We start from the raw sequence: 9,830 nt of genomic DNA, 5'->3' as shown, positions 1-9,830 counted from the left end.
CATCTGAAATAACTTCTGCCGACCAGCATCGAAATCTTCGGAAATAATCTTTCTAGACAGTTTTGTCTTGATGAAAACTGGACAAAGCCTCTGTGCTTGACACCACCAGTAGGGGCGATCTCTCTAACAGCATGACCCACATCAAACACCACAGTCACAGGGAATTAGAGTTTCAAAAGAACTGGCTGAATATCTCCACTGGTTGGAGGTTGATGGTCTGTCAGTCTGACAGGCATTAGATATAACGTCTAGCTGTTTAAGACAATGGCCATCTTACATTGGGGAAAGTCACCTGCTAACAATATTAACACATTTCACCCTTTACCATGAGAGGCTAGTGACCGTCATGGCAACAGGCCAAAGGTCTACCTTAAACTGCAGATCATCCAGCATCATGGACACATTCTTGAACTAACAGGAATTGAAATAGACAACAGACATTCTGCAGCTGTAAACAGGTTTAGCTTCTAATATCGTCACGGTTACATTTATATACACATCCTCCTTATCATCAGGATATTAATAATAAAAACATAACGTCATAGAAGAAAACATTGTACATCTTTGGGATCCAGAACCAAGATCAAACATAACTCAGTAAAAAGTCTTAGCATGTCCTAGTGTAGGTTAGTCAGTCTGTGCTATTCAATGTAAACACTATGGAGAGAGTCTGTTGCTTTGGGATCCAACCAATCACAGCCTTCTCTCTGTTTGGCTTGCCCAGCTCTGATTGGCTGGGGAGGAGATGAGGTAATGTGGTGTCAGCGATGCACGACGCATGTTTCCACTGATCCACACCGTGTGTTTCCATGTTTCCACACTGTCTGTATGTTAGAGGCATGTTACCACAGATAACATAACGGGAGTGACAGAGCTCAGAGATAAAGAGGGCTTAGGGCAGGCTGGGGGCTAGAGTTGGAGGGGGCTGTGTGCCCTTGAAGAGACTGTTAGAGGTTGAGTATTGGGTCACCTGTAAGGGACGCTGTGGGACATTCTGTGGTAGGGTGAGCTGTGATTCATCTGGGGTCTGTGAGGCTGGGCTAATCTGGGACCTACTACAGTTTGCCCTGTTTCAGCCTGTGTCTTTCAGCTCTACAGTTTGCCCTGTTTCAGCCTTACAGTTTGCCCTGTTTCAGCCTTACAGTTTGCCCTGTTTCAGTCTGTTACAGTTCTACAGTTTCAGCCCTACAGTTAGCCCTGTTTGTCTGTGTTTCAGCTCTCCAGTTTCACCTCTACAGTTTGCCCTGTTTCAGTATATATGTGTTTCACCTCTACAGTTTGCCCTTTTCCATTCTGTGTTTCAGCTCTACAGTTTGCCCTGTTTCAGCCGCTCTATGTGGTGACACAGCTTCAAGGCGGGCCCCAGCTTCAGACCCATGTACTTCATCACCATGTCACTCCTCAGCAGCATTAGGGCCTTGCCGTCAATCTCCTGAGGATGGACAGACACGCAGGCAGAAAGACAGGAGAGAGACACAGGCAGAGAGAGAGAGAAAAATAAGCCAGGATTAGCATCATTCAGAAGAAACCATGCACGCTGGTATATAACCATCAAAACAGTCGTTTTCACTCTACTCTAGTGGTTATAACTTATTGGTCAGTAATAACAGTAGTTTTCTAGTGGTTATAACTATGGTCAGTAATAACAATCGTTTTCCTAGTGGTTATAACTATGGTCAGTAATAACAATCGTTTTCCTAGTGGTTATAACTATGGTCAGTAATAACAGTAGTTTTCTAGTGGTTATAACTATGGTCAGTAATAACAGTAGTTTTCTAGTGGTTATAACTCTATGGTCAGTAATAACAGTCGTTTTCTAGTGGTTATAACTCTATGGTCAGTAATAATCGTTTTCACTCTACTCTAGTGGTTATAACTCTATGGTCAGAAGTCACTCACGTGTTTCCTGAACAGCTCAGCGTGCGGGGCTAGGGCTGAGGGGTCGGCGTCGCTTACAAACTGCATGACCTCATCGATAGACCAGGTAGAGGGGTTCCTGCCCAACCCCGCCCCCCTGGGGGTCGGTCTGTCAGGGCCCGTGGGCTCGGGGCCCGTGGGCTCGGGGCCCGTGGTGGAGCTGGCGGCTGGAGAACAGAGCAGTAAGACACGGTGAACTAGTCTACAGCTCATTGTAGCTTCAGAGATAAACAGCAGGGGGGAAAAAAAATGTGTCTTTCTTGTGGTAATCTGCAGATATTAGTTTTGGGTTTAGACAGTGACCCGTTCACATCCACCATTTGATTATGGCCCATAAGATAGTTTCTGAGCCATTTAATGTCGGAGTTGTTTAAATCCAGGGCTCGAAATTTGAACATTAATATGGTATGATGTTGCCACTACGCTACTTCAAAGAGATCGCAATGATCAAATATTCCAGGGATTTGTTGCCTTCAAACAAAACAACCCCATAGCAACAACCAGACTGACATAGAGAGCATAGTAGGGTATTGGATACAGCAACACACCATGAGGACAGAGGCTCTGACAGGGCCTACCTTCCACTCCTCTGTGTGTACAGGGGAGGTCCGCAGGGTTGGAGGCATGGCGGTGCAGTGGTGTGCTGTGAGCGCGTCCGGGGCCATGGCATGGGTAATAGGGGCTGCTGGCCTGGGAGTGGGTGTGGTAGTCAGAGGTGCTGCGCAGCGTCTTGGGGCGTGGCGTCATGGAGTTAGAGTCCATGAAGCACTGCTCCTTCAGAAGGCTGTTCTCCTCACGGGGCATAGTATCTGCTGTAGAGATAAACATGGTCCTCTGCCTTATAAGACCGTTACTTTAACCTCTATCTGCCCAATCCCATGATACAGTGCATCCCCTTTGCTTTTTGTAAATTTTTCTACCCAACAGCCTTATTCTAAAATTATTATTTTATTCCCTCATCAATCTACACACAATACCCCATAATGACAAAGCAAAAACAGGCAGATTTTTTTTGCAAACTAAATAAAATACATATATTATTCTGAAATATTACTATATTATAATAATATCAAGTCTTGTTGGGTATGACGCTACAGCTTGGCACACCTGTATTTAGGGAGTTTCTCCCATTGTTCTCTGCAGATCCTCTCAAGCTCTGTCAGGTTGGATGGGGAGCGTCGCTGCACAGCTATTTTCAGGTCTCTCAAGAGACGTTCGATCGGGTTCAGGTCCTGGCTCTGGCTGGGCCACTCAAGGACATTCAGAGACTTGTTCCAAAGCCACTCCTGCGTTGTATTGGCTGTGTGCTTAGGGTCGTTGTCCTGTTAGAAGGTGAACCTTCACGCCAGTCTGAGGTCCTGAGCGCTCTGGAGCAGGTTTTCATCAAGGATCTCTCTATACTTTGCTCCGTTCATCTTTGCCTCGAACCAGACTAGTCTCCCAGTTCCTGCCGCTGAAAAACATCCCCACAGCATGATGCTGCCACCACCATGCTTCACCGTGGGGATGGTGCCAAGTTTCCTCCAGATGTGAGACTTGGAATTCAGGCCAAAGAGTTCAATCTTGGTTTCATCAGACCAGAGAAACGGTTTCTCATGGTCTGAGTCCTTTAGGTGCCTTTTGGTAAACTCCAAGCGGGCTGTCATGTGCCTTTTACTGAGGAGTGGCTTCCGTCTGGCCACTCTACCATAAAGGCCTGATTAATGAAGTGCTGCAGAGATGGTTGTCCTTCTGGAAGGTTCTACCATCTCCACAGAGGAACTCTAGATTTCTGTCAGAGTGACCATCGGGATCTTGGTCACCTCCCTGACCGAGGTCCTTCTCCCCCGATTGCTCAGTTTGGCGGGGCGGCCAGCTCTAGGAAGAGTCTTGGTGGTTCCAAACTTCTTCCATTTAAGAATGATGGAGGCCACTGTGTTCTTTTGGATCTTCAATGCTGCAGAAATGTTTTGGTACCCTTCCTCCGATCTGTGCCTCGACACAATCCTGTCTCAGAGCTCTAAGGACAATTCCTTTGACCTCATGGCTTGGTTTTTGCTCTGACATGCACTGTCAACTGTGGGATCTTATATACACAGGGTCTGAATACTTATGTAAATAAGGTATTTCTGTTTTGTATTTTTCATTTCTAAAAATTGTTTTCGCTTTGTCATTATGTGGTATTGTGTGTACATTGATGAGGAAAAAACAATTTAATCAATTTTAGAATAGGTCACTGATCATCAAAAGGTGTTTGCTTGTTTCTCCAACCTCTATATATAATTTGTGTTGATGTACTGGATGTGTGTAATGTGAGCCAGTATGCTAGGTGCTGATTGGTTGGTGCTACCTTCTGAAAGGTGTGCCTCGGTGCGCAGTAGTTTAGGGGAAAGGGGGGCTGCGTAGGGGGACGAGTCTCTAGACAGACGTTTAATCCCCTGGCTCAGTGATGGGGCCTCCAACGCCTCCTCCTTCACTGGAACAGACAAACACACAGGGAAGAGATGCTGTTACAGCTACAGACCTGCTGCTAGTACAGACACACTGCTAGTACAGACACACTGCTAGTACAGACACACTGCTAGTACAGACTCACAGGGAAGAGATGTTGTGAAACACGGCTACTGACATACAGCTACACATATACACAGTGCCCTGTCCAAGACAACATTTATCATTGAATGTACCTGACTGCGGTGGTGCTGCGGTTACCTGACTGCGGTGGTGCTGCGGTTACCTGACTGCGGTGGTGCTGCGGTTACCTGACTGCGGTGGTGCTGCGGTTACCTGACTGCGGTGGTGCTGCGGTTACCTGACTGCGGTGGTGCTGCGGTTACCTGACTGCGGTGGTGCTGCGGTTACCTGACTGCGGTGGTGCTGCGGTTACCTGACTGCGGTGGTGCTGCAGTTACCTGACTTGGTGGTGCTGCAGTTACCTGACTTGGTGGTGCTGCAGTTACCTGACTTGGTGGTGCTGTAGTTACCTGACTTGGTGGTGCTGTAGTTACCTGACTTGGTGGTGCTGTAGTTACCTGACTTGGTGGTGCTGTAGTTACCTGACTTGGTGGTGCTGTAGTTACCTGACTTGGTGGTGCTGTAGTTACCTGACTTGGTGGTGCTGTAGTTACCTGACTTGGTGGTGCTGTAGTTACCTGACTTGGTGGTGCTGTAGTTACCTGACTTGGTGGTGCTGTAGTTACCTGACTTGGTGGTGCTGTAGTTACCTGACTTGGTGGTGCTGTAGTTACCTGACTTGGTGGTGCTGTGGTGTAGTTACCATATTTACTGTAGGTGTATATGTGGCTGAAGGGCTGGGAGCTGAAGAGGAAATTACTCTGCAGCGTGCGACACAGCGTCTCTAGGAAGCGGAGCACGAAGGAGGCGCTGGAGGCTGAGGGCAGCTTTACCAGACGAACTCCTCCATCCATCCTCACTAGGGGCAGAGGTCAACATGAGGTCAAACACAGAGTCATTGTCAGTTGACTGGCTGACTGGTAATATGGCAGGTCTGTGGCGCGTCCGTGCAGGTCTGTGGCGCGCCCGTGCAGGTCTGTGGCGCGCCCGTGCAGGTCTGTGGCGCGCCCGTGCAGGTCTGTGGCGCGTGAGTGCAGGTCTGTGGCGCGTGAGTGCAGGTCTGTGGCGCGTGAGTGCAGGTCTGTGGCGCGTGAGTGCAGGTCTGTGGCGCGTGAGTGCAGGTCTGTGGCGCGTGAGTGCAGGTCTGTGGCGCGTGCGTGCAGGTCTGTGGCGTGTCCGTGCAGGTCTGTGGCGTGTCCGTGCAGGTCTGTGGCGTGTCCGTGCAGGTCTGTGGCGTGTGAGTGCAGGTCTGTGGCAGTAGCCATCTCCTCACCACTGACAGCCTCTCCTCCCCCAGCATGTGCCTGTAGAGTTCTGAGCAGCACCTTTGGTTGGTAACAACAGTCTAGACAAGTCTGAACTGCCTGTTGGAGCACCGCGTTAACAGGACCTGGCCCAAAGTGGTCCGGAAGACGCTGCATCTGCTTCCTGTCCAGGTGAGGCCCACAGGTCCCATGCTTGTTCACATACACACACACTGATAACACACACACACACACACACACACACACACACACACACACACACATTAAACTGGGGGTACACACTGATATAACACACAAAGAGAAACATCAGGGCTCGACTATTTTACCCACTAGTCCTTCGGACAAGTAGGACTGATGTTTTACTTGTTCAAAATACAACACTGCCCCATTAAGGCTCTCCTGGAGGATGGCTGGCCACTAGCGCTGAGCGATTAATCAACATTCTGGGGTTTTTCCCCCCGGTTATTAAACAACTGACCAAAGTCGGTTCAATTACTTGAGGGAGAAACACCAGTTTCAATGAGAGCACAGTGGAAATTTCCAGACATGAGTCCAGCGCATGACCGGGAGCGCGCCTTTGTCGTTTCTCCTTTTCTACTGACGAAGCTATTGTCCGGTTGAAATATGATCGATTATTTATGACAAAAACAACCTGAGGATTGATTATAAACATCGTTTGCCATGTTTCTATGAACTTTTATGGTACTTTTTTGATTTTTCGTCTGTCTGTTGTGACCGCGCTTTGTTCCAATGGATTACTGAACAAAACGCACCAACAAAATGGAGGTTTTTGAATATAAAGAGGGAATTTATCTAACAAAACAAACATTTATTGTGTAACATGGAGTCTTGGGAGTGCAATCATATGAAGATCAAAGGTAAGTGATACATTTATCTCAATTTCTGACTTTTGTTACTCCTCTTCTTGGCTGGTAACTGTTTGTAATGATTTGTCTGCTGGGAGCTGTTCTCAGATAATCACATGGTTTGCTTTCGCCGTAAAGCCTTTTTGAAATCTGACACAGCGGTTGGATTAACAAGAAGTTAATCTTTAAGCTGGTGTATAACATTTGTATCTTTTATGTATGTTTATTATGAGAATTTCTGTTTTGTTGAGTTTCACGCTCTGCAATTTCACCGGATGCTGTTTGAGACAGTGGATTACGGAACAAAACGCGCTAACAAAACAGAGGTTTTTGGATATAAAGAGGGACTTGATTGAACAAAACAAACATTTATTGGGTAACTGGGAATTTTGTGAGTGTAACCATATGAAGATCATCAAAGGTAAGTGATTCATTTTATCGCTATTTCTGACTTTTGTTACTTGTCTACTTGGCTGGTAACTGTTTGTAATGATTTCTCTGCTGGGAGCTGTTCCCAGATAATCGCATGGTTTGCTTTCGCCGTAAAGCCTTTTTGAAATCTGTATGTTTCATGAATTCTTATAATGAGTATTTCTGTTTTTGAATTTGGCGCTCTGCAATTTCACTGGATGTTGGCCAGGTGGGACGGTAGCGTCCCACAACCCCTAGAGAGGTTAAAAAAAGGTGAAATAAAATTAAATAAAAAGTTCAGCACAGAAACATCATAATTAACTACAACGACCATAATCCATTGTCCCGTTTTTTTTCTGGCTCAGAGATGGATCAGAGAGGAAGAAGCAGAGCAAGATGTTTCACACTCGTCAAAATCTGTCCAAAGAAGCCCAATGCGTTTCGATGGGTTTATTTTGGACCTAAGCTTGCCACCTGACTTCCCGCCTACGACTAGACACACACACAGACAGACCGCATGAGAGAGGAAGGTAAACAACAAAGATGACAAGTGCAGAGACATTTTATTTCTTCATATTATAATCTCAACAATGCACACATGGCTATAGGCTACCTATGAATGTTCCAAAATGCAATTAGCGGGGAAAAAAACACTTTTCAAAAATGCACCACACGCACAAGTGGTTTGTCCAGGACTAGATGATATGGGTTAATGTCAAGCCCTGAACATACAAAGAGAAATAATTAAAATCATGGTTCAAACATATTTTGAAAGATGACTAATCCATTACTTTTAACCAAATTTCCATGACCAATAATTGGTGGTGTCTCTCTACGTATACAAAGAAAGTGTAATGTGGCATCAAAACAGATGCTGCTCTCTGACCCCCGTACCATCTCCTGTCATTGAGCAACGCACTTAACCCCCCCCTAAAGTAGAATACCTGTTTGACAACTGTATAAAACACATGTGGTCAACCCTCAGTCTGGAGAAATACTGGGTGTGCAGGCTTTTGATCCAGCCCTGCTCAAACACATCAATGCCAGTTTATCAAGGTCCGGTTGAGCAGCTTATTTCAAATACGTAGTTTGTTAGAGAGGGACTGGAATAAAAGCATGTACACCCATCAGCTCTCCAGGAGGATGGTTCGCCAGCCATCAGCTCTCCAGGAGGATGGTTCGCCAGCCATCAGCTCTCCAGGAGGATGGTTCGCCAGCCATCAGCTCTCCAGGAGGATGGTTCGCCAGCCATCAGCTCTCCAGGAGGATGGTTCGCCAGCCATCAGCTCTCCAGGAGGATGGTTCGCCAGCCATCAGCTCTCCAGGAGGATGGTTCGCCAGCCATCAGCTCTCCAGGAGGATGGTTCGCCAGCCATCAGCTCTCCAGGAGGATGGTTCGCCACCCTTGATGTATAACATCGTAACAATACAGCCAAATACCTTGTATGACTTTTGAAATGATTCACTCATTCAATATATCAAATGGCAATGGTAGGCTACACATCTTTCTATACAGCTGTAGCAAACCTACAAATGTTTGTCAGGAAATTTACTGGGTATACAAAAGATTAAGAACACCTGCTCTTTCCATGACAGACTGACCAGGTGAATCCAGGTGAAAGCTATGATCCCTTATTGATGTCACTAGTTAAATCCAGTTCAATCAGTCTAGATGAAGGGGAGGAGACAGGTTAAAAAATGATTTTTAAGCCATGAGACAATTGAGACATGGATTGTGTATGTGTGCCATTCAGAAGGTGAATGGGCAAGACAAAACATTGAAGTGCCTTTGAAAGGGGTATGGTAGTAGGTGCCAGGGACACCAGTTTGAGTATGTCAAGAACTGCAACGCTGCTGTGTTTTTCACACTTAACAGTTTTCCATGTGTATCAAGAAATCCAGCGATGCCCTCCGACGAACCATCAAACAGGCAACGCGACAATATACAGTTGAAGTTGGAAGTTTACATAAACTGAATTTAAATGTATTTGGCTAAAGAGTTTCACAATTTTTGACATTTAATCCTAGTAAAAATTCCATGTCTTAAGTCAGTTAGGATCACCACTTTACTTTAAGAATGTTAAATGTCAGAATAATAGTAGAGAGAATGATTTATTTCAGCTTTTATTTCTTTCATCACATTCCCAGTGGGTCAGAAGTTTACATACACTCAATTAGTATTTGGTAGCATTGCCTTTAAATTGTTTAACTTGGGTCAAATGTTTCGGGTAGCCTTCCACAAGCTTCCCACAATAAGTTGGGTGAATTTTGGCCCATTCCTCCTGACAGAGCTGGTGTAAGTGAGTCAGGTTTGTAGGCCTCCTTGCTCGCACACGCTTTTTCAGTTCTGCCCACAAAATTTCTATGGGATTGAGGTCAGGGTTTTGTGATGGCAACTCCAATACCTTGACTTTGTTGTCCTTAAGCCATTTTGCCACAAATGTGTAAGTATGCTTGGTGTCATTGTCCATTTGGAAGACCCATTTGTGACCAAGCTTTAACTTCCTGACTGATGTCTTGAGATGTTGCTTCAATATAACCACATAATTTTCCTACCTCATGATGCCATCTATTTTGTGAAGTGCACCAGTCCCTCCTGCAGCAAAGCAACCCCACAACATGATGCTGCCACACCCATGCTTCACGGTTGGGATGGTGTTCTTCGGCTTGCAAGCCTCCCCCTTTTTCCTCCAAACATAACGATGGTCATTATGGCCAAACAGTTCTATTTTTGTTTCATCAGACCAGAGGACATTTCTCCAAAAAGTACGATTTTTGTCCCCATGTGCAGTTGCAAACCGTAGTCTGGCTTTTTTAT

At 45.9% G+C, this 9,830-nt stretch overlaps 1 protein-coding gene across 4 annotated transcripts in view; it reads right to left on the bottom strand.

The window, feature by feature from the left end:
• Nucleotides 1-459: 459 nt before the first annotated feature.
• Nucleotides 460-9,830, bottom strand: part of LOC106560708 (sex comb on midleg-like protein 2) — a 45,121-nt gene continuing 35,750 nt past the window's right edge. For 3 of the 4 annotated variants that reach the window (XM_045687246.2, XM_045687247.2, XM_082956679.1), the window contains 6 exons: nucleotides 5,744-5,947; nucleotides 5,174-5,329; nucleotides 4,247-4,372; nucleotides 2,496-2,729; nucleotides 1,900-2,084; nucleotides 460-1,432 (listed from right to left, as the gene is read on the bottom strand). In XM_045687246.2, coding sequence (XP_045543202.2) covers nucleotides 1,307-1,432; nucleotides 1,900-2,084; nucleotides 2,496-2,729; nucleotides 4,247-4,372; nucleotides 5,174-5,329; nucleotides 5,744-5,947 — 1,031 coding nt within the window. In that variant the 3' untranslated portion in view covers nucleotides 460-1,306. The remainder of the gene's footprint in view (nucleotides 1,433-1,899; nucleotides 2,085-2,495; nucleotides 2,730-4,246; nucleotides 4,373-5,173; nucleotides 5,330-5,743; nucleotides 5,948-9,830) is intronic. The other variant, XM_014123867.3, reaches the window with a different exon arrangement.

This window comes from Salmo salar, chromosome 10 (genome assembly GCF_965601325.2).
Source record: "Salmo salar chromosome 10, fSalSal1, whole genome shotgun sequence".
NCBI lineage: Eukaryota > Metazoa > Chordata > Actinopteri > Salmoniformes > Salmonidae > Salmo > Salmo salar.
The sequence above is the reverse complement of the archived record's forward strand: the minus strand, read 5'-3'. Positions and strand labels throughout refer to the sequence as shown.